This window comes from Lampetra planeri, unplaced genomic scaffold, assembly GCF_965212315.1.
Source record: "Lampetra planeri unplaced genomic scaffold, kcLamPlan1.2.h2 scaffold_1445, whole genome shotgun sequence".
NCBI classification, from domain to species: Eukaryota; Metazoa; Chordata; class Hyperoartia; order Petromyzontiformes; family Petromyzontidae; genus Lampetra; species Lampetra planeri.
Genome location: NW_027614168.1, coordinates 1 through 24515, shown reverse-complemented (window position 1 = coordinate 24515; position 24515 = coordinate 1). Strand labels below are relative to the sequence as shown.

The 24515-nt window shown below is 46.9% G+C and overlaps 1 protein-coding gene across 1 annotated transcript; it reads left to right on the top strand.

The window, feature by feature from the left end:
• LOC144739363 (rho GTPase-activating protein 21-like) lies at window positions 1-21904 on the top strand. Its single transcript, XM_078622323.1, is given in 32 exon segments — window positions 1-132; window positions 231-249; window positions 3629-3721; window positions 3939-4017; window positions 4103-4157; window positions 7889-7975; window positions 7977-8432; window positions 8435-8486; window positions 8489-8589; window positions 8591-8917; window positions 8919-9113; window positions 9115-9469; window positions 12257-12370; window positions 12373-12402; window positions 12529-12631; window positions 12719-12764; window positions 13430-13555; window positions 13640-13936; window positions 14873-14934; window positions 15024-15085; window positions 15088-15165; window positions 15232-15374; window positions 16081-16239; window positions 16333-16411; window positions 16500-16573; window positions 16649-16738; window positions 17206-17373; window positions 17495-17592; window positions 19914-19958; window positions 20399-21068; window positions 21070-21167; window positions 21169-21904. Coding segments are annotated over 30 exon segments (5052 nt in total). The 5' UTR covers window positions 1-132; window positions 231-249; window positions 3629-3654.
• Window positions 21905-24515: the final 2611 nt, after the last annotated feature.

The following is a 24515-nucleotide window of genomic DNA, read 5'->3' as shown; positions in this document are numbered from 1 at the left end:
GAGCCCTTCTCCTGGCCGAGACCTAAAACCGTGCACTTGCGCCGGACATCTCACGGGTTCGGCTTCACGCTTCGACACTTCATCGTGTACCCACCGGAGTCCGGACCGTGCACTGCTTCCCGGTACATATCAGCATTGTATAGGAAAGAAATAATGTTTTGATCAGAGCAATCAACAAAATGTCTCTATGCGAGCCCACTAAGCCCTTCTTGCTTGTGTTTCCACAGGAGGAAGACCATGGCCCTAGAGGTAAGCAGAAACATCCAGGTGATCCTCTTCCTGCCGACTTTCCAGCACTGCTGAGTCAGAGCTGTGCCGCTGACTTTTAATGACTCTTGATCGTCCACTCTGCGCCTCTGTTTGGCCTCCTTATGGGTGGAAAACAATGTGGCTCTGGTGGTCACTGACCTTTGTGGAGCCATGAAAGGTTTGGTCAGCACACCTGTTTCTGTCCTGCACCGACCCTCCTCTTCATATTGTTTTTTGTTTGTTATTGCCGCCCCACCCCCACGACCATAGAAAGCCTGTCGAAAAAGCGATGGCCTCTATTTTACTGGATCATTTGTGTTTGACCCTGTTTTTCTATCCTCATGTGGTACCCAGCCTCACGTTCAACCCATGACGTACATTTGTACTTCGTTGCTTTTTCTTTGAATTGCAAAGTCACTTTGTGGAACAAACATCTCATCCATTTTCATTAGTTTACCTCATTGTTAGAGCTGAACCGTATAAGGGAAACAAAAACAATATAATTTGGGAGGTGTCCTCCATAATTTGGGAGGTGTCCTTCCATTTGCATCATTCCAGTTGTGAGGTTGTTACGGATAAGGACACCTACAGAACCTGTTAGTACAATACCCAGTAGGAACATCATGTTGACAATTTTGTTTGGTATTCTGGTGTGTTCTGTTTTTTTTAACAAGTAATTTCCACTTGATTTCCAGAAAATATCTTCTGATCTAACAAGGAAGTAACATTCATCAGTTGAGTTATCCAAGTCTAGAATATTAGTATTACTTAATTTGACTTATATTGCAGCCTTTATTTCTAGGGAAAAGAAATATATGAATCCAAAACCAGATGACACCAGGCGCTCTCTAGTCCTATAATGTATAGTAGTTAATGCTGTAACAGACGGTGAATAAAGACTTTGCACCAGACATGGAAGTGAGCTGTTCTGGTCCCGTCACAGTGAGACACCACCATTAATTCTTTGACTGAAGACAAGGCTGCTCTGTTTTCACTCCGGGGTCAAGTTTGGCTGCACTAAAATGGCCTTGTCATCTCCCCACTTCTCCTTTTGCTGTCGTAGTTGGTATCATTTGGCGTTCTTACTGTTATTGATGAGACATTTACAGGAAACCCTACTGACAGCCACGTTTGCACAACTTTAGTGTTTATTCACCAGTGAGCGTATTCACTTTACATTGACTGAGTGTGTTTTCAGCCAAATGTAGTCATGATTTCATCACTTTATTCATTCAAATCCAGGTTTTGGTCTCTGATCTCACAACTATATAATAATCCAAATATGTACACTTGTCAAAATGAACTTGATACATTAGATGAATTGGTGTAGCCTATAAACATTCTTTGTAAATCTTGGAGTGCTCGTAAAATGGAGACATTCATATACTAAATACATGATTGTAACCACTGTCCAGATTGACAAATATGAAATATGACAAATATTGTCAAATACGAACATTACATTTAAATGTCAGTAGTGGTTCTCATACAAACGCTTCATGTTAAAAAAAAAAAAGTGATGCAGTTCCCTAGTAATCCAGCAGAGGGCGAATCTCAATGCTTTATTTACAGTATATGGCAGTCCAGTTGCAGTGTTACATAATATGAATCCCAAGATGTGGTTCTGCATGAGTAATCTAATGTGAATGTGGGAAAATGTGGTCATGAGTTTAGTTTTTCGAGATGACTTCCTCAGAGCCTTCATCCGCCATTTGAAGAATCAAAGTCACCTGCTGCCATTAGTCTCGTTTCTGTCAGAAACCCACACCAGGATGAGCTGACGGCTCAGGATGTGTCACGAGGAAGATTAGACGTCTTGTGAATGCCGTGCTCATGTGAGGATTATTGTTCTACCTGCCTGTATTCTTGTCACTGTGACTGCGGTTCTTGCAGTGGCTCCTTGGTGCCGCTGTAGATTGTGTTCCAGCGTGCGCTGACTCACAACCAGAGCGACTGGCTGAGGTTCTGAGCCGCTCTTGGGCCAAGCCTAGAGCTATTTCTCTGTTTGTAAGGAATGAGTGGGAGCTGTGCAGCTAAGCACACTGTCACTCTACCTTCTCTCACTCTTTTTTTTCCCTCTTGCAATCCTCTCTCACTCTCCTTTTTTCTGCAGCTGCTAGGAGACAGGAGCAGCATGAGCAAACAGGTTTTCCTCACTTAAGCTTTAATCCAGCATCTCAAACCCTCATAATATCTCATTTGATGGCCACCCACCCTAATCAACTCTCTATTGCAAACTGTTTGTGATGTTTTGTTTCGTTCTGACATTCCTGCTGCTGTAATGTTGCCTCACGTTGGTCTGAATCTTGTGACACATCCATTTCCTTATTCTTGTGCGTACGCAACAATGCACTGATTGGTCCTGTTACTCACTGGCAGGAGTGTGTCGTCGTTCATGTTTTAGTTTGTCTACTGACATGTTTTTTCCTCAGAGGTTCATATTTAGCAGCAGTATGGACATTTCAACATGCAAGGCAGTGAGGTTTATTGCATAGTGAGTGTTCAGTCAGCGACTCAGCTCCAGTATGTGTCCTGTGACAGAAGTACAAGATCAAGATTTCCTCATTTCTACTGGCCTGTCTAGTCCAGTATTTAACAGGGTTTTTTTGACACTTTTCCTTAAGATTCAAGGTCTATTGTCATACAGACATGTTAAACAAAAGGGTGTGGAATTTATAGCAGACAAAATATATAACATTCCAGTACAAATAGCTAAAAGACCCCAAAATCAAAGAAATAATACAAAAACTAATTTATAATTAATATAAATGATATGACATACCATAATACCACATATACCAAAATATAAAACCATTGTTTAAAAGCAAAGCCACATGTGAAAGAAAGTACGAGATGGAGAGTTGTACCTGAATGCAGACTCTGCTGGACAAGGGAACGCATCAACAGCAAGAACGTGTCCACTGTTTCACCTCGTTCAGCTGTGCAGGCCAAGCCAAGAGAACATCCATGTCCCTGTCCCCCCCCCCACTGCGGCCCCTCTGAGCCGGCTGTCAGAGGAGTTTGTGTGAGGCGAGGTGGAATGGAATAAAGCATCAGGAGAAAAGGAATAAGACGGTGTTGGCGCCTTAGAAACGGTTTGTGTGGAAGGATCCACCCTGCTCCCTTCAAAAGTTGGAATATTGGAGTGCAGGAGTCCACATGGACGGAGTCGCAGACACCAGACACTGGCTGTTCATGTGTTCACCTGTGGTCAAAGCGCAGATGCACAGTTTCCCTTCAGGGATTCCTCTTTCTTCAGAAGTACACAAACATTATTGTATATTATGTCCCATTCTGTTGACAAGAGAAACACTTTTCCATTGCATTGTACAGTGTTGTGTAATGATGCACACATACACACTCTGCTCTTGGTTATCAGGGAGACAGCGGGGTAGACTGGAGCCCATGGACACCATATTTGTGAAGCAAGTCAAGGAAGGTGGACCTGCACATGGAGCTGGGCTCTGTACAGGTGATGATCAGCATCCTCTCACATCCATCGCTCCGTTTTAGAGCAGTGTGTGTGCTAACATCAACACATCTTGATGTGTGACATCAAGGTGCACATATTCACCTTTGTGTGTTCTTGTGTCCTTGTTAACCAGCAGATACCTCAGTTGATACACAGACCATCAGTCTCTATTATGTTGTGGATTTGATCTCTTTTTTTCTATATAACGTTGTTTCAGGTGACCGCATCGTGAAGGTAAATGGAGCAAGCATCATTGGCAAAGCCTACTGTGAGGTCATATCTTTGATCCAGGACAGGTGAGATGTACTGGAAATTCAAACCTTTTTTTTTTGGTCTGTTTGTGTATTTCCCTTCCTTAAATGTGTCTTCTTATCCCCACAGTGGGGACTTTCTTGAACTTTGTGTGATGCCTAAAGACGAGGATATACTGCAATTGGTACGTTACACACACACACAAAATCTGCTCTCCTGCTTTGAACCAGTTTGGGACAACAGTCATGCAATAGAGGCGACCCACCTATCCCATCAGACATTTCTATCTAGGACTCCTAATCAGGCCAGAACAGCTTTCCGTGCTGTAAATAAGTTCCTGAAATGGCCTATATGCAGTAGTTAACCGGGTACTTCCTCAGATACTCGTGTAGAAATTGGAAGATGGAGAACAACACACATATATAACATACACAGTGTATAAAATGACGTTTGTGCAGATGAAGTTGTAAATTGTTGTAATAAACAGCAGAAATGTTCCCTGAGAATCTGGCTTCACCTCGTCTCCAGCCTGTGAGACTCGTAGCAGATTAACTAGCAGACACACAGACAGACAGACAAGTTGTTGTCCACTTGTGTTGTTCAGAGTACTTTGGTTCGTGTGAAACTTGTGTGGTGGAGTTCCTGACTCACACTTGGAAGTTGACGTTCTTCTTCTGCCATGTGCTTATTGGTGTTAGAACTGTTTGGATGATTTTTGGAGAGGCACTTAAACCTCTGTAAACTCTGAGAAATGACATTTATTCTCCCTTAAAAACAATTCAACAGCTCTGATATTTCCATTTCTGATTTGGGTTGTCTGTGACCACATTAACATAAACTGCAGGTTGGATTTTCACACGTTCATTAAGATAGACATCATGTCATAAAAGTCTACACAGTCGTCGTAAAACTGAGAGGACAAACCTGATGGAGGTTTCATGGCATCAGATCCGGATCTAACTCAGAATTCCAAGAGTGGACATCATTGCTGCATCAAAGATAATGTTGACAGAAACGTCTCGATCTTTATTTACGTCTCAGCTGATGAACATCAGTTTTTCTCCTTCAAATACCAAATTCCAGCACTTTCCGCACAAAATGTCAACAGAAGAAACTTGCCGGCATCCCGTGATTACAACTTGGGCCTGGGGCTGGTGGCTGATGTTGCTAAGCTAGGCTGTGGCTAATTGCTGCTTCACTTTTTGCCATGTGTCTAAATATGTTGACAAAAGAAGGACATTCAGTACAGAGCAGCACTGAAGTATAAACACACACACACACACAGCAGCAAAGGACACTAGCATAGGCTACGATGAAGGCTGTCAGCCCCCCCCCCCAGGAGTGTAAATCAGGCTTTAGTCTCTGTAATTGGTGTCTGATCCATTTAGTCTTTGTCCCAGTGTAACCTTGCTGTGCCAGTTCTGTGTTGTTTAAATGAAATTGCAGATGATGACTGAAACATTTCTGGCATGCTGCAGCAGTCAGTGTGTATGTGCTTCATTCAGAGCACTCGGCGGCTCCATAGCTGTAGGAACGATGCTGCTGCGCAGTCCTTTCCCAGTGGATTATTCTGTCTCTTTATGTTTGGCTGTTAGCTTCCAGACTGCTTTATTGTCATCAATTTGATTACTTAAAGCTTTCAGCAATAATTCACCATTTAATAGCTATATGGTATCCAGACAACACATAGAAAATGCATATAATTTGGTGTTCATCGCTGCTTATGATTTAGATTCAACATGTGATTATTATTCATTGATGTGTGGACCTTTTACCTTTTTTGCAACCTATTATTAGATCATCATAATCAGTCAGGCCCTCCCTCTGTCTTACCTCACACTCTGCTGGACCATGCACGTTTTTCATGCCACTGCTCACAGTGTTACACATGAAATGGCCAGCAACCACGTAAAATGAAATGTCAGTGTCGGCTGGCAGACAACGCGGGCTATCCATAAGATCACAGCTAGTAAGGATGCCATGACGCTGTAGGAGGCAGCACACACTAACTGCTTAGAGACAAGCAGCAGTTGCTTAGCAAAGAGATGGAGAGAGTCGACATGCAGGGAGGGGAAGAAATGGGAGGGAGCTGTATGCCAGGATAGAAGAGGAAATACGGAGGAGGGAAAACCAGTGGCAGACAGTGTGAACGCTGAGCAGAGACCCAGTGGATGAAATCAGCTGACTGCTCTGTGTTTGGAACAGGTTGATGCTAAGGGAGAGAGAAGGGCGGGGGGGGGTGGGAGGGGTGTAACACCAGAGCTGAATGTATAATCAGCAGCTGCTGCTTCTGTCATGTGAGCACGAGAGCAGGGAGGGAGGGAGGGAGGGAGGGAGATGTAGACTGGAGGCACCTCGTTCAGTCAGCATAACGTTCTGGCTAAAGATGGATAGAACCATGGAGGCGTAACAACAGAATGAGAAGCGAGCCTCGGCTCCTGCCACCTCACCCAGGACAGGCTGGCACAAGCAGGTCGTAACGTGGCAACCCTCAGCTGCATGTCCACCTCTCCCTCCTTCTGCTGCAGCTCTGGAATATTTAGCATGTGAAGTTCACGCTGTGAACTACTGGCTGTTTCATGCTGTGTCTTTTTCAAATCTGTGCAGTATTCTCTGCCGGCATCTGTTTCTTTTCCTTTTTTCCCTCCTTCTACCCTGTCTCTTAATTTCTCAATGCTGTCATTCTCACCACGCTGCACACGCCAGCCTTTTTTCCTGGAACCTACTCATCGGGTAAGCAAACAGCTGAGTAGGTAGCTATGTGACACTGACATGTTGTGCTTGTTCTCTTATGTTTCGTATCTCGTGCATGTCATAGTCCTTTTCACAGGATGCGGTCTTCAACTTGAACGATTTTGCTGCTTAAACGCTGGAGAGACTCCTCGTCAGACAGCTCCGTGCTTGTGATTCAGATGTGTGTATGGCAGGAATGCATTGTGCTTGCGGTACCTGTTAGTGTTCTAAAGCTGGCATCCAGCTGGCATCTCAGTGAATCCTCATCCCTTCCTCGTCCTCTGATGGACGATGGATGAAATAAAGGCATGTGACCCCATGAACTCTGTTGCATGCTCATGTTAACAAAGGGATGTTTATTGCTGTGGCAAACAGAAATGTAAGACTGTAATTCGACAGCAGCTGGACTACAATCCTGATACCTTGTTGCTTATACAGGATGTTATGATGGAGGCACATTAAAACCACAACTAAATAATTCATGGCTTTAACTGTGTATTTATTAAAAAGTTTTCATTAATATCCAGGGTGGAATAGTATCAGTGTCTGAACCTCGGGGGATAATCATGCAGCTAAACATAGCCCTCTCACAATGTGAGCTGGGAACCTCCTGTCTGTCTGAGGTCACTGTCTGTCAGTCTGAGGGTGGTACATTGATGCACTGCTTCTCAGTCAATACCTGTGTCCATACACTTCTGTTTTCAGCTATGTCGAATGTTCCTGGCTGATTGCGGTTCGTAACCTTTGTATGGATTGTTTCACACTCACGAAGAAGTCACTGTACAGGCAAAGTATTGAGTATTGTTACAAAAAAAACCCCACAAACATGGCATTTTCATTGCTATACAAGAAGAGTCTTGTCTGAAATGTCATCTTAAGATCATCATGTTCCACCACTGGTCTGTGGTGATGGCATTCTGTCATAGAATAGTGAATATTACCGTGTGAACTCTAGAATAAGGAGCAGATGAAGACCACTGACACTCCTGAACTGCTAACGCCTCCGCTCACCTCATTCTGCAACATGCACTTCCCACACACTTGCATCCAGCTGGGATTTGTAATATCACGCTCGACTTGGCTTAAAGCATCTAGTTACACGCTGTTGTATGTTGCACACACTTGTTCAAGTCCTGTTTGCATTGTACCTGTTGTGACACTACTTTGTTTCACTTTCCCCAGGCGTACTCCCAGGATGCCTACATCCGTGGCCACAGCAGCTACAGTGGAAATGCTTGTCACATTCCAGTCCCACCCCCTGCATGCTACCCCCAGAGTAGACTGTAAGCCCACGGGCATGGCCCAGGCAACCGACTCAACGGGGCAGGGATGCAGAGTGCCAGCACCAGCTCCGGACCACGATACCGCAAGGAGATCACAGTGCCCCCCATCCCCTCCTCCCCAGTCATATCCAAAAAGCCAAATGGCAGTGTGCATGCGCAACGATGCTGTGAGGACGGTGGTGGTTCCTCCTGATGCAGCCCCCTTGGGTCGCATGGGTCCAGCTCACAGAGTGGATTACATGGATCCTGCCTTCATAAGGGGAAGGCCGGGGTCATTAGCTCAGTATCCTCGCCCTCGCAAGGCTGATGTCTATCCCGGTGAACCAGGAATGGTTCATTTCCGAAATCCGGCACCTCATTATCCAGCCGACCATCAAAATATCGATTGGCGCAATTATCAAACGTATAGGGATTATATAGACAACAAAGGAATCCATTCCATGGGAGTCGGACGATCCAAGAGAGGCTGGATAGTCTGCGAGCTGCGAGCCAAACTACATTGGAGCTCCTCATCACATTCCCTGGGGGGACTTACCTAAAGGTATACGACGGAGGAGTACTTCCCATGAGCGGTCTTACCATGGACCCCCCGCCACACTTTCAAATTGCCCCACGCAGTGCCTCCCAGGACCGCATGAGCAACTCAGAGAGGTTGAGCCATGCCAGGAACTGGCCACCTCGAAGCGTGTCCCAAGATGGCCTTATCCACAAAGCCCGGGCACACTCCACGGACTATGTTGACCCAGCAGAGCTGGCTCAGCCCATGGAGAGGAGAGGGGGTTATGGAAGAACAGATCACGGTACGCGGCCCAGCAGACAGTCTATCCCACGACAGGCCCTGCTCTACACACCTTCCACTGGATACAGCGGTGGACTGAGGGGGCTACCCAATCCTCCTCTCTACAGCAAAGGACCAGATTCTCTCCAGACCGCCCTCCTCACCCATGCTCTCAGACAGACCCTCACATTTTGGGAAGAGGACAAGTGCTGAAACCTCTCTTGTTGACCAAAGAGCGGTAGTCAAAGGTAACCATGCAGGCCATGCCACCCAGCAGGGCCAGAGCAGATTGCGAGCTGAAACATTACAACCCTTTGAGGCTGGCAGGGGAGGCAGCCTTGGTAGCACACAGGTCATCTTCATGTTCTGCCGCAAAACAGATGCCTCAGAGACCTAGCATCCTCAAACCGCCCCATCAAGACCAGAGCCAAGACAAGAGCCAGGTGAATGGACAGTGTCCCACAGAGACTGGGGTCATTCTAAGGGAGAAGCCCCCCTCTGGAAAGAATCCCAGCCCACTGCGTCACCCTTCCTACATCCTGGCAGTCAATGATGATGCAGGAGATTCCACAGCCGACGTGGTGGCATGCTGGCTTCCCAATGATGCACGCCGAGAGATGCATATACGTCGCCTTGGGGAACAACGCCACACCTCCTGCTCCAGCAACCTAGATGAGTCTTTGGATTTGATTCCATTCATCGGTAAGAGAAAAATCAGCTGTAAACAGCCTGAATCAATGTTGTCATGGCGATAGTAGTAGCAGACCAGCAAATCCAACTGGAGAGATTCCACTGTAGACGGAATTCAGTGAAAAGAGATGTAAAACACAGTCTGTTTAGTGTGCAGACAAAATTCCATAGTCACTGTTCGGTGTGTACAGTTGGATCCAATAACTGCTCAAGCCAGTTGCGATTATTTGTGTCTATCCTCTTGAAACAACGTCTTCTTGGATATGCCTTGTTTCCTTGGGCATCATCTCAGATACTAGCTCTGTAATCAGTCACTAAAAAAGTGTTTGCTGGCCTATGGACAGCAAGTTTTCATTCACAGGTTTTTATTCAGTCTTGTTGCAAGTATCTACTACAGTCAGCCCACATGGACAGTTCAGATGTTTAATGCTTTTGAAATCCTGTTTTTTTTTTTTCTTTCCTTAAATCCGTGTGTCTGTTATGTGAGTATAACACACCTGTGCTTGCATGTGTGCATCCCTCGGGTGTGTTTCCCCTCATGTGTATGCTGTATGTCTATACATCCGCTGCCTGTCAGTCCCTCTGTAGTATCACGTATTTCCAACAACAAAAATGTGTCGATGTGTTACTGTGCTGCGAGCGCTGTGTTACTAGTCCCATTGTACAGTGCTCAGCTGGTTTGTCGAAGAAATTCTCTTCATAAAAACTGGGACAGCTTTGCTTTTGGAATTGAAAAACCAAGTCAGCATCATTTCCATGCCTCTAAGTCTCTTGTCAGCCTTGTGTTTTGGAAGAACTTCTAGAGACAATTTGTTCTTTGCAGGTAGGCTACAGAAGTAGGTCACAAGCAGTGACGTTTCAGGTTTGACCCACAGGAGAATTGTTGATGTCAGTTAAATGTGTTCCTTTTCACTTTGTCCTGCATTTGTTTCAGGCGATGATTTGTGTCAACATGTAACAATTTCACCCCCCCAAAGGTCATTACAGACGTATTTATCACCGTCTACATATACAGTATCAGTCGATCTTTTCTCAGGAGCACATGCACAGCTCTGTAAATGTGAGAACAGCCGACACTTTCACTTTGAAGTTCGGGGCTGTGTTGTGAGGGTCCAACAGTGTTCTCCTGACAATGGTTGTTCAGTGGCCCCAGCAGGCAGCGTGCACATAAAGCAGCCAGTGATAATACGGCCACAGCGTTGTTGTGGGACAGGTGTCCTGTCTAAGACCAACAGTGTCCTGACTGTGCAGAGAAGTTCTACCATCACACATTTTTTCTGTGAACATGGGGAGCAGCACTCTCACTTTTTCGGAAGCAGTCCCGTCGGTTTGGATCTCCCCGGCCGTATGCATGTGATGTTTCGTGGAGGATGTGCCTCGTGAAGCTGAAGCAGTATTGTTTTTCATGCTGAATTCCTGAATCTTCTTTGACTAGCCAAGTGTCAGAAGCATGCAGAGGAAATGGACAGTGGTCCTGTCTGCTGTCATTATGGCTGTAATGGCTGACTGTGAATCCTGTGCTGTTACTACACCAGGCTGTCCACCTATAGTGCTCACAGCATGGAAAGGAAAACAAAACAACACAATGTCCAAGCATATTTACAACATGTATAATAACAGAAGTCAGATTTTATTTATGTGGCACCAATTCACAACATCTCATCTCATGAGACAAATGAACGATTGTAATAGAAAACCAACATTCACGTCAGCAGATCTTCCTGAGAAGAAACGTCCTGTCCAGGCTCAAAGACCTCAGGCACATGGTAGAGGTAGCTAATCAAAAGACCGAGCCTTGAATCCAGTCTGAGTCTGAGTTTTGTTGATGATCAGATGTGGCTTTACAAACAGTGCAGCAGGAACACTAGTGCACTGTGATGAAGTTCACATCCTTTCTGCTAAGCTGTGGAGGTCAGTGCTCTGACTAACCACGGACGTCAGGAACCCGTGCACGTGGTCATAGCGTCATAACCGCTCTGCTGCAGTGGATCACGTATGATATTGAAGATGTCAGGTTCCAAGATTCAGGTACCAAGAGTCAATGAAAAGTGTGTTAAGTAGTCGTGATAATGAATTTTCCAGAACTGAACCACTTTAAGAATGGAACGTTGTTGGAAAGTTGTTCCCCATTATCAACAGTGAAGTTTCACTATAAAAACCTCTGACAGTTATTATTGAGACGTCTACCCCCTTTGAAAGTTGGTTACATACTGGAACTAGGACAGTTGGTTTAAATTTAGCTCCAAAGGCCCTTGGCCGCAAAGAGCAGCTTTGTACTTTTTGGTTTGAAGAGCTCACGAGTCAGGGACTTCCTCTGTCTCAGGCCTCGTTCACACCTGAAATAAATGGAATCACAAGTGGATGCTTCTTTTATTCGAACTGGGATTGGATCCTAAATCTCCACCCTGTACATACATAAACATGGACATTATTTCCCTTTTTCCCAGTATTCTTCAACGTGGGTCCGTTCCTGTTCATCATACCAGTGTGCTAACAGTGCCAACTGCTGATGTGATGTGGGCCACTGACCACCTCAGATCGTTTGTGTCTGTTCCATTTCACTGCCGTTCTATACTCGTGTAGTTTCTCTGTCTCTGTGCCATTCACAGGGAATGCAATTTCCACCGGAGCCCTTCTGTGCCCGCCGTGGAACTTCATATTTTGCCAGTTTGAGACACAAATTTGGTGGGAAAATATGGGCCCACAGTCAATTTATCACTAGAGTGCTCTACTGCAGTAACAAGGTAACGGTGGCCTGTCCTCCACACACACTCACTCTGACTGTTCTTGTCTTCGTAGATGAGCCCGTCAGCCCCAGTGTCGACCGGGAAGCCGTTCCCATTCCACCATCCGCCGTGATATCTGTTGCACCGTCAATCACCACGGGCCCCTCCAGCCCTGGCTCACCTTGTCCTCCATTCGCCGGCAGCTGTCACATGACCAAGGTAAACAAAATACGTCCCTTTGGACATGACAAAAAGAGACGTTTTTGAGTAGAGTCAGGCTCGCTTTGTGAAACCCAAATCATCCTTGGTGATGATCTGTTGGTGTGTAAATGTAAAACCGTCTAGAGTCCCTGAGAAGTGCGTTGCTCGAGTCTGAATCAGCCAGCCAAACGGAGAGGTCCAAGTCCTACGATGAGGGTCTGGATAACTACCAGGAGGAGGGGAGAGGGTATGTGTACACCGTTGGTCTGTCCTTTCTTGTTTGCCTCGTTTGTGTTTGTTGGATTATCAATCTGCCACCTTTATTACCTTCCAGTCGATCGTCCAGTCGGCATATGCCCAGCATCAGGGGTCTGAGGAAGGTGAGTGGTGTGTGTGAGGTGCTTCTTGACTCTGCTGTCAGTCAGTTTATCTTTGGTTCTCTACCACTGAATACGCATAGTACTAACTTGTTATTCCAATGGACCACACCTATGGAAGCGCCTGCCTGAGGACCTGACAGCAGCAAAGACTGTTGCTATAAATTCAACCTACCTTTTTGGAGGTTCACATGTTGATTTGTTATTTACATATTTTAGTCTGTTTTAACATGTAATTTTTTTCATCTTTTTAGAGCAGCCTGATTTCAACAGGTTAAGTAGTTTTAACTATATTTTACAGGCTGTTTCCCTTTTAAAATTGTAGTTCCCTAATGTGAGATATTATTATTATATGAATAATGTTTCATCTTGTTGAAATTAGTTTTATCATTTATTGCTCAATATTCATTTTATTTATTTATTCATTTTTTTTCATTTAGTGGTCAACCTTTGCCAGTTATAAGTTTATAAGTAATAAGTTATAAGTTCCTTATTAAATTGCCTTTTTAGATCAATTTTGTTTGATTGTCTATACTTTATTTTGTTTTATTTTATCTATTTTATTCATTCCATTTTTTAATTTTTGGAAACATTGTGTTGCATTATACTGTATGAAAGTGAGTATATAAATCAAGTTTGATTGCTGGAACACGTATCTACACTTTCAGTCGCTGGATGGACATAAGTCTTCTGGGGACTCTGGTTCTCGACGGGACTCCTCCTCAGACATCTTTGCAGATTCTTCCAAAGAAGGGTTGCTCAACTTCAGGCAACTTAGCACAGATAAAAACAAGGTAGAGTTGTGTTTTGTCAGTCTTGGATGTTGCTAACTCGTGCGGGTGTGTAATGCTCGTTTTCTGTTTGATCTGCCTGTGCAGCGTGCTAGTGGAGCGATGAAATGGAAGCACATGTATGCGGTCCTACAAGGTCACACGCTGACGCTCTACAAAGACAGGAAGGACGCGCTGTCCCATGTGTCCTCACAGTCGGACGAGGACCCTCTGCGAATCAGCATCAAGGCCTGTCTGATTGACATCTCCTACAGCGACACCCGACGCAAGAATGTGCTCCGACTGACCACCTCCGATTGCGAGTACTTGTTCCAGGCAGAGGGGAGGGACGACATGCTGACCTGGATCCGAGTCATTCAGGAGAACAGTAACTTAGACGAAGAGGTGAGTTCATCTGAACCTCTGACAGTGACTGCCGGTATTCAATCAGGTGATGTTACATCACAGAATGCCGCTTGTAGTTTGAATGGAAGTCAGTAAATAGTGCGTGTTAGATGGAGAGGATTACCAGCTTTATCGAATCAATGGCCACCACAGGCCAGAATTAAAAGCACAGGAGACTTCTGTGAAAGCTGAGAGGGGATCAGAGATCTCTTCATTCATCACATCTGCTGGGAATTTGGTAAAAGGAAAACGTGTTAGTCAACATCCAAATGCGGACACATTTGAAATCTATCAGTTTATTATTAGTTAATTCAAGGATGTTCAGGGACGACAGTCATACACATCTCAGGAGGACGATTGCAGCGGGAAACAAACACACACGTTCACAAACATCCCAAGAAAAATACGTTTATATCAGCATACAATTATAATTAATATCTGGAATCAGCAAAGCCTTTGTTGTCATTTATGTTTGTTCGCTTATGGCTGTAGAGCTTTAAGTTCTCTGTAGCCCCCTCCAGGGGGCAGCAGTGACAAGTAACAAGACTGCTGAGGCAGCGTGTCCTGAAGACGTCCTCCAGAGAGGGTAGGGTCAGTCCCATGATTTACGTATCTGAGCTGACGTCTCATCAGTCCCTGCTCAACGTAATGCTGTTGGGTGGAAGCTGACCCAGACGCACACGCTTGCCAACATGGATTTGGTCCGTCTGCACGTGAACCGTTGTTTCGTTGACTGTGAACAGAATCCGTTTGGACCAGTCACAGGTGTCTGTCTGAAGCAGGCGGGTTCAGAGCCATGGACAGAGTCTGTGGGTGGGGAAGCACCTCCATCATCTCCATACATGTGGCTCTGGTTGTCCAAGCTGCCCCTCACCTGTGAAAGAAATCGCTCTAAAAGTGTTGAGACGTTCCTGACTGCATCTGATGTCATTTCAGAATTCTGCTGTAACAAGTCAGGACTTGATCAGCCGAAAGATCAGAGAATACAACATGATGAGGTATGAAGAACCTCCGACCGTTGCACTCAACCAGGACTCCAGCTATGTTTTATTTTTAATTCAAACTGTGCCTGTTGTGTTCTGATCAGTGCTCCCAGCAGCAGGTCTGAACCTTCCCCCAAAGCCTCCCGGCAGCCGCTCAGCATCAAACAAGCCTTCATGGAGGTAAAGCAGACGGCAAAGCCCACAACCCCAATTCACCTAAAACAGACGACCGAAGGGGGCTGAGAGGTGAGTTCACCTTTTCCACTCCCAGAGGCCCAACTGGATGGAAGTAACCTTTTCTCTCCCTGTCAGAGGACTCCAGCCCACCAAGGGACAGAGCTGCTTGGAAAATTGGCATCGCGGGTATAATGAGGAAGCCCTTTGAAAAGAAGACCCCAGCTGGGATCACGTTTGGAGTGAGACTTGATGAATGTCCACCTGCACAGATGAACAGGGTGAGTTTGTCTTGACATGAATTCTGTGGCGGTCGTTAGGGTACGATAAGTCGATAAGTCTGTCGTGAATTAAGAAATTGAATCTGCTAGAAAGATTGTATCTGGCTGTCCTATATATGAATAAAAACAGTAGTACTTCACAAATGCGTTCTGTAACATCTTCTTTTATCAGATGAAACCATCTGATAGGCAATTTGAGGGGCAAACTATTGTTGCTATGGTAACAAGTGCTGCTCACTCTCACTCACTGTTGTTTGAAGAAAAACACTTAAATGTAAAAACCTAATCACCGCAGCAGGATTCAATGCAGAGCGAATCCCACTGTGCATTTCTGTGGAACCCTCCATTTCCCACAATCCTGGCCGCTGACACCAGTACACGAGCAGAGTGTGCGCAGTCTCAAAATGTTGTGGTTTGCATGCACGCGCCTTGGGGATGTCCGCTTTGAGTCCACACGGACCTCTGCAGAGTCCGATCCGTGCATGTTTGGGCCTTTAAGGCAGCACTTCACTGATTCGTGGAGCAACAACATTTAAAGAGAAAAAAAAATTCTGTTTTACCAAAAGTCCAGTTTGGTTGTTCAATTCTTCAGTTTCAGCTAAATAAATAATAGGGAGTAACACATGGAAAATGAAACCTGGTGTTTGTCAGTGATTAGTCAGGTGTAATATTTTCCTCTGTGTGTGTGTGTTTGCCTGTTGTGCAGTTTGTTCCACTGATCGTGGAGGTGTGCTGTAAGGTGGTGGAGGAGCGAGGTCTGGAGTACACAGGCATTTACAGAGTCCCGGGGAAAAACGCTGCCATTTCCAGCATGCAGGAGGAGCTCAACAGTAAAGGAATGGCTGACATCGACATCCAAGAGGACGTGAGTGACTCACACCTGTCGCGCTCCGTCTCAGGGCGTGAAATGTCCTTTACCGCTTTCCTTTGCCTAATCCTCAACGCTCCATCCCTGCAGAAATGGAGGGATCTCAGTGTCATCAGCAGCCTGCTAAAGTCCTTTTTCCGAAAACTTCCAGAACCCCTGTTTACAAACGGTGAGAGCCCCAGGAAACATAACCGAAATATGTGGTGTGTGTATGTGTGTGAGAATCTTTTCAATGGAAGTAAATGTTTTTTCAACAGAAAAGTACGCCGACTTCATTGAAGCCAACAGAACAGAAGACTCTGTAGAAAGACTGAAGGAGCTGAGGAGACTGGTGAGGAACGGCTTCCGCCCCTCTGTTCCAGTGTTGTTGAGGAGAGCACACGACCCTGACACACTTGTCGTTCAGATCCATCAGTTACCAGACCACCACTTTGAAACGCTCAAATACCTGTGTGCTCACCTGAAGAAGGTTTCTGACAACTCTGAGAAGAACAAGGTACGATGGATCAGCAGGACGGATTCATTCATTGTTAAATGAACGCTCAGTCTACGTCCTACGCCCTTCATGAGCGTTGGCGCTGTGTCTGTCTGTCTGTCTGTCTGTCTGTCTGTCTGTCTGTCTGTCTGTCTGTCTGTCTGTCTGTCTGTCTGTCTGTCTGTCTGTCTGCCAGCCAGCCATGAATCCCACTGAGCCGATTTTGTTACCGCACAACAATGTCGCCATCATGTTCACCTTTGGGGCGATTATCTTTTCTCTGCAAACACCAAAACGCTGCTGAAAGCTGAGCAAGTCACATGACGCCAACAGTCCAGCGCTCCTGTCTGCAGAGGAGCACGTTCAGGCTCCACCACAGATACTAGAATCGATTTGACACAGAAGCAGCGGTCAGACTTTCCAGGACATGTCAGCTTCATTGACACCTTCTGGCCTGAAACCACTTCTCCTGTTCATGACCTGTTCAGATGGAACCTCGCAACCTGGCCATCATGTTTGGTCCCACGCTAGTCCGAACGTCCGAGGACAACATCACCGACATGGTCAACCACATGCCGGACCAGTGCAAGATAGTGGAGAACCTCATCCAACAGTACGACTGGTTCTTCGCTGATGACGGCGACCACGATCCGGTTGTATGTGACCTTTATTTGTTGTTTATTTGTCATGACTGCGTGCACGTGCTCTCTGGCGTCGCTCTCATCACCTCTGTGCTCTCTCTTCCTTCCCTGAACGTGTCCCGGCATGCGGCCGCAGACCACAGCGGAGCAGGAGAGCACGGTGCAGTCGCAGCCCGTGCCCAATATCGACCACCTGCTGTCCAACATCGGGCGAACGGCAGCGTCCCCGGCGAAGTCTCAGGTAACTCCCTTGGAGTCCTCTCTCCCTCATGCAGTATGATTCATTTGTAGTACAGTAAAGTGACATATGTGCTGTAGACTTGTTTAACATTGTTCGTTTTTCAAAGACTATCATGCCTCTTTTGTTATTTTCCATGATGTTTTTTGTTGAAATATTTTTCACTGATCTTTTTTTTCTAAATGAAGTACAGTACTTTGTGCAGGATTGCTGAATATCTTTTTTGAAATGTATTTATTTACGTTTGGCTTTTATTCAGTTGTGTTTTTGTATAGTTTAGGCCTGGGCGATGACATATGACATGTTAAGATATTTCTATTTATAGATACAATCTTCTTCATCAGTGTCCATTCCAGAGGAAACATTGTAGAATACTCATATTTTCCTTCGTTCCACAGTATTTCTGTTGTTTTTCGTTGTTGATCAATGGAACCAGACCAGTTTCGTACACGTTCAGTATCAGTGTGATGCTATTGGCTGTGTGTGAGCCACATGACGTTTGTTCACTGAGTTTAACACATCTGTTGCCCAGGCCTACCGTTGACCGTTTCGTTGCGTTGTGTTGTTTTTTTTTTTTTTTGTTGCCCAAGATGACCAAGTTTTATTTGTGTTCCTTTCTTTGCTTTCTGTTACATTTCACTCTTTCTTTCTCTCCCTGTGCTTTTACCTGTGTTGAGACGACGACTCCTTTTCTTTCGGTTCTTTTCTCCCCCTCCTCCTCGTCTCACATAATCCCGGCATGTTCTTTCCCAGAGAAAATTGAACAGACAAACGAAACGAGTCAATGGAAGTTTTAACCCTTCTGACTTCTGCCCTTGTGTGTGTAGTGTGTTGTTTTCTCCCTTATCCCATTCCAGCACTCACACATTACCCAATGTTGACCAGGCCAAGTGGGCGGCGTCTATCACTCGATGATGTCACTGATGGACTCTGTTTTGTCAGTGATGGACAGCTGGGACTGTAGGAAGAAGGACGAGTGTTGTGCCCAGTGTAGCTGCCTAGTCTGCAGACACCCACAGCTCTTTTAAAATTGGCCGACAGGAGGAAAAAAGATAAAAAAGAAAGAAAGAGAAGTCGATGTTTGTCATTTTTTCCTGTGGTGTGCACGTCTCACATTTAAACCAATACCCTCCTCGGAGGGGATACAGAGCGACGCTGCTGTCCTCACTCTCAAAGCCCTTCTGCTGTCTCTCGTTGTCTCTTAAGCTGATCGCAAGGACAAGTAGCATGGTATGGTCAACCTCAGGTCCTCGTCAGTGTCATGATGTCTGAGGGGGGTCGGAGCAGCACACATTCAGTAGATGGACAAGACCTCTCTGAGGGCTGCGCATGCATTTCACCAACGAGGTCCATGTAGCAGATTGGCGCTTGTTTTTTGCCGTCTCGTCTGTCTTTTTCTTTGAATTGTTGTCTGACGCCATTATTTACAACACACACACACACACACACACACACAGCTCCAGCTCACACACCCCTTCAGGGAGCACAGGGCTGGTGTCGGAGCGTTACTCGAGCTTCAACCACTGTAGCTTCTGCAGCCAGAGCACGTCTCCAGTTATTATTTCTGCTGATCTTTGGAATCGCTGCTGCGACATAAAGCGCTGAGTCGTGCTGGAACTTTTGACTCTAAATTGAGTTTCTACCGTCAGATCCGATTCAGCTTCGTTCATATTTGGATTTTTCTCTGGGATTCCTCGGGCTAATGACATTCCTGTCCACGGACATACGTTTTCATCCCATCTGTGGTGCGTTGACATCCCAGTTCACACCAGCTGCAGTGAGTCTGGATGTGAAGACGTAGTTCCTGTCGCTACGGGAACCGTTAGTCTGCGTGTCGGTGTCAGCTACAGTTTGTCGTCCTGCTTTGGGTCCGTGTTGAGTTTTACTGTGTTTCCTTTAACCGTGGTGTGGAGCAGTAACCGTAGACCGCTCACACCCCCACTGATCTGTTCAGCTCCGTCCATGCGAGCTCCTTTCCCCCGCCGTCCTTCGAGTGGGGCCAGAATGCCCCCAGACGCTGTGTGACCGGTGTGTTTGTCCGTGATGTGCCGTCGTCCCATCGTTACATCAGCATGAGCTGCTTTGTGTGTCTCTGTTTTTTTCTGCGGGGGCTCTGAGCCCCTGACCCCCCCCCATTCCAGGCCGCCACCATTCTCATGTACTGCCCGGTGTGGTTCTCCTGTCGCTCTCTCTCTCTCTCTGAGCCGTCCTGTGTTTCCATCCAGCTGCCATCATGTCGCTATGAGATGAATCCTTCTCTCTCTTTCTCCTGTGGACTGAACGAGAGACGTCCACTCACCGTTCTCTTCTTCTTCTTCTTCACAGATTCAGCATGTAGTGACTCGTCAAAGTCAAAGGTAACGTCCCTTTTCCCATCTCTCTAGCTGTGTCTCAGACCACATACTTCTATACTTAAACTAGTAGTATTTCTACTACCACGGGGATCTCACCTTGAATCCTTGTGAATGCTAACGTTAGCTTGCTAGCTGGTAAACCACGGCACATTTTCATGCATTGACGTATGTATGTTTGGTGTTAGTATGTGTGTCGTCTTAGATGTGATGTCTGAGGTTGATGTGTTGGAAATATTCACAAAATGGAGCAGCTAGCGTATCGGCAGTAAGTTTCATTTTCAATTTGAGACCAAACTACCCTGTCGAAATTTGCACACTTCACGAGTAAGTACATAGTGTGCATAGTGTACTACAAAGCAGTGTACTAACGGAGGTATGCGATTGGAGACACAGCATCCGTCTTTGGTCCGATGAGTCCTGAATGCCGTTTTCGTTTGTGTCCTCAGAGCTTGTGGGGGTCAGGGAAGGATCAGTGTAGCAAAGAGATGCTGCGCTCGTCCTTCTTCGTCAGCCGTAAACGTAAGAAGCCCAAGGACAAAGCTCATCCGAGCAGTTCAGACGACGACCTGGACGCTGTGTTCCCCAAGAAGGAGCTCCCAGAGGAGAAGCAGCAACAGCGCCTGTGGTCGGCGGGCAGCCGGGCGGAGGAGGAGGAGGAGGAGGAGGAGGAGGGGGAGGAAGAGGAGACGACGAGCAGGATCCACTCAGAGAATCTGGACAAACCAGACATGGAGTTTCCATCGCCGCCCGCGGCCTCGCTGCCTCCACAGCTCCATCCCTCCCGCTCCCCGAGCCCCAGCTACCCCGTGCCGGTGGCGCTCCAGTCCTCGCTGTCGGACCCGCCCTCCAACTACGACGACACCGTCTCCGACCTCGGTACGATGAACAGCACCAGCTCTCAGGCCTCGGTGCCCAGAGCCAGGGGGGGCCGGACGGCGGCGCTGGGGCCCGACGCCGGCGCCGAGGTCTGCTCCATCACCTCCGACTACTCCACCACCTCCTCCATGACGTTCCTGACCGGGGCGGAGCTCAGCACCCTCAGCCCCGAGGTTCAGTCCGTGGCCGAGAGCAGGGGGGGCGACGACGCGGACGACGAGCGCAGCGAGCTGGTCAGCGAGGGGACGGCCCATGGAGACGGACAGCGAGAGCGACATCTCCGTGTTCACCGTGGGGAAACAAACCGGGGGCGGCGGCGGAGCAGCGAGAGCCGCCGGAAGCTCCTCGTCCGCTCGCCCCCCACCGACTCATCGAGCACGACACGCTGTCCAGGAAGAAAGCGGCTCAGCAGAAGACGGACAGCGAGTCGTCGCTGGACGGCGCCGCGCGCAGCGACCGGCCGGCCCACGTCAAGGGACGTTCCACCGGGAGCCTCAGCTCGTCCTCCCGGGGCGAGCTGGACAAGTCGGAGCCGGCGTGGCTGAAGCTGAAGATCACCGACAGGCTGAAGGTGCGTCTGCGCACGTCGGTGGACGACATGTTCGGCGTGGGCAGCCAGAGGAGCCAGTTCCCAGAGGGCCGCAGCAAGAAGAAGAACATCCGACGCAGACACACCATGGGCGGACAGAGGGACTTTGCCGAGCTGTCCGTTCTGGGCGACTGGCCGCAGACGGGGGGGATGGGCTCGGGCTGCCGCTCGGAGCTGTCGGCCGTGGACCGGCTGAAGCCCAAATGCAGCTCTCAGGATTTCTCCATCGGGGACTGGATCGCCCGCGAGCGCCACCGCACCAGTAACCCCGAGGTCAGCCTGGACCTGTGCGACCAGCCGGGGGCGCCGTGCAGCTCCACCCCCCACGGCCTCCGGGCCGCGTCCTCATCCGAACTCCCTCTTCGTCCAGCCGAGGTGTCCAACGGCGACGGGCCCCAGAGTAAGAGCCTGAGCCTTTCAGCCACCGCTCACCCCCATAAACTCACCGGTTCCCAGGTGGTGCATTCACGCTTCTATCAGTACCTGTGAGGGGGTGTGTGTGTGTGTGTGTGTGTGTGTGTGTGTGTTGGTGTGACGTGTTTGGGAGTGTGTCTGTGTCATGGTTGACCAGCGTTCGTGAGCATGTTGTACCGTGTGGCTTGTGAATAGAGAACTACTGCTCGTGTACAAGCATGGAACTCAACGTCCTCTGAATTGTCTCTCTTCTTTTTTTTTTTTTTTTTAAACGAGAATGAACTTTGGGGCGGCTCTGGAGGAATTTCCTCCTGGGACAGATTCCTGGTATGTGGAATACTGAAAGGAGCTGCAACTTAACAGATGCTGAGCCTGTGAAGTATGTGGGGAATGAACACTACGGTTTGAACAAGTGGTTTCATAGCAGAGTGTCTAAGGATTATCTGACTTTAAAGTTGAATAGGAAGTAGTTGTTGTTGTTCTTGTTTATTTTAGTATTGCAGAAGAACTATTTTGTGTAAAGAGATGCGACGTTTTAAAGTCCGTAACCAAATGAAGAATGTACAGACTAAAGCTTTAGATGCTCCTTCCACTCTGACTGTGTACTTGAAGTGTTGTTGGTACAGTCCACACGCCGTCACCGGTACGAAGGAGACAACCAGACACTGGACTTATGCAAATCAAACTGTGGTTCCTGCGCATCTCAGTGACGTTTGAGCAGCGAACAAAGTCCCTCGGATGAATGTTCAGCGGCGTGTCAGTGTTTGTGGTCGACGACCGGCGGTACGCTCCAAAGAGGGGACGGGAAGTCGGAGAGTGATGTTTCTTCTCGACAGGAAGTGCCTCATACAGGAAGTCAAGGGTGCCATTGGTCTTTGTTTAGAAACACCAACATGTTACCGGGGATGACGCCGTCATTCTACAGCTCCTGGATGAAATGCTGAGCTTCCATTCCTGAGGCATTCCACTCTGGTCTTAACATGTTTTGTACTTTTTCTTTTTTCTTTTCTCTGTTTTCCATTTTTGATTTAACAGAACTTGAACTTTTAAATATTCCTTGTAAAATAAGTAACTTAAATGTACATATAATGCCATGTTTTAGCTGCTTTTCATTTCCATCAAACGGCAGGATTAAGTACAGTATTGTGAGACGACGACGACGACGATGATGATGATGCTCACCTGTGTGGAAGTTGTGGGTTGTGTGGTACTTCTGGGGAGGTCTGCATGAGGAAGCATGTCATCGTCATCGTCAGGCTGGATGATTTGTACCAATGCTGCGTGCCTCTGACTGTGAGAGACTCCTGAGACACTGGAAAGAAAATAAATTTTGTCAATGGCAGAAACCTATGTTGTTTATTGTCCCAGTTCACTTTTCTGTGTGTGTGTGTGTGTGTGTGTGTGTGTGTGTCTTTTAAGGCTGGAGTGTGATGTATGCGCAGCAGGGAAAGTAAGTTATAAATGAGGTCATTCACTATGATATGGATCAGATCGTCACCCCCAGTTAAATGTTGTCTTTGTGTTTCAGTCTGTGTACAGCGCTGTGACGCTGTGAGCAGCTGTTAGTGTACTATTTACTATATTGTACTACAATATACAATACTACCACTACAGTATCCAGTGCTACACTCTGTCTATATAGACAGATACTTTATTCATCTTTATTAAACTATACTATACTCCACTATCTTACAGACAGACAGACAGACAGACAGACACATCGATACACAGATAGGATCTACAGGCTCGTTCCCAGTCCTTATCCCAGGTAGGTCTCTGATTCATCTCCTCCCAGAGGGTTCACTCATCTCACCACCCACATCAGTGCTTCAGAATGCAGTTTGTCCCACTGGTTCATGTCATCGTCATTCCTCCATTTTTTCTTAAACCAACAATCGCCTCATGTCTCTAACTCCTCCTCTCTCCTGGATGTTTGGTGCCATCCAATCTGGATTCCAGGCCTGTTGTTACTTGGACGACCGATTCCTCCCCCCATTCTTCTGTTGGACTCTTCAGCAGCTTTCAGGGACTGACTCTCTTCATAACTCTCTGTACATTCAACACCTACTGTTCGTCTGTCCGTGCCAGGGAGAGGGATCTTCTTTTTGCTGTCCCCCCTGACGTGCCTTTTTTCCCTGTTACTGGGGTTTTTGGACAGTTTGTCCTCACCCTTACTGAGGGTCAAAGGTCAAAGGGGGGTAGTATTGGATGGACTAAAGTCCATTGAGATAATTGTGAATGTAATGTGGGGCTATACAAATAAAACTGGATTGAACTATCCTGTACTACGCTACACTTCAATTCACCTCATCTACTGGGAGCATATAGAGTAAATAATTATGGTCCGAGCACAGACCTTGAGGTACTCCTTAGCTCATGATGGTGCGCATGCAGCTTTCCTGATTAATGGTCACAAACGCTCCGAATGGATCTGACCAGGTCAAGTATGTGTAGTGAAATGTGATGGTCGTGTCAAAAGCAGCACTAAGATCTAATATAAAACAAGTACAGAGACAAGGCGCTATCTGAAGTTGTCAGAAGGTCCATTGGTAACTTTTACTACAGTGCACTAGACCACAACTACACACTACACTACACTCATATAAGCTGTATAAAACTTTATAGTTATAGTACAGAACAGCGTGAGTTATATTTTTACTGGTAACATGTACATTCAGGGACTTTG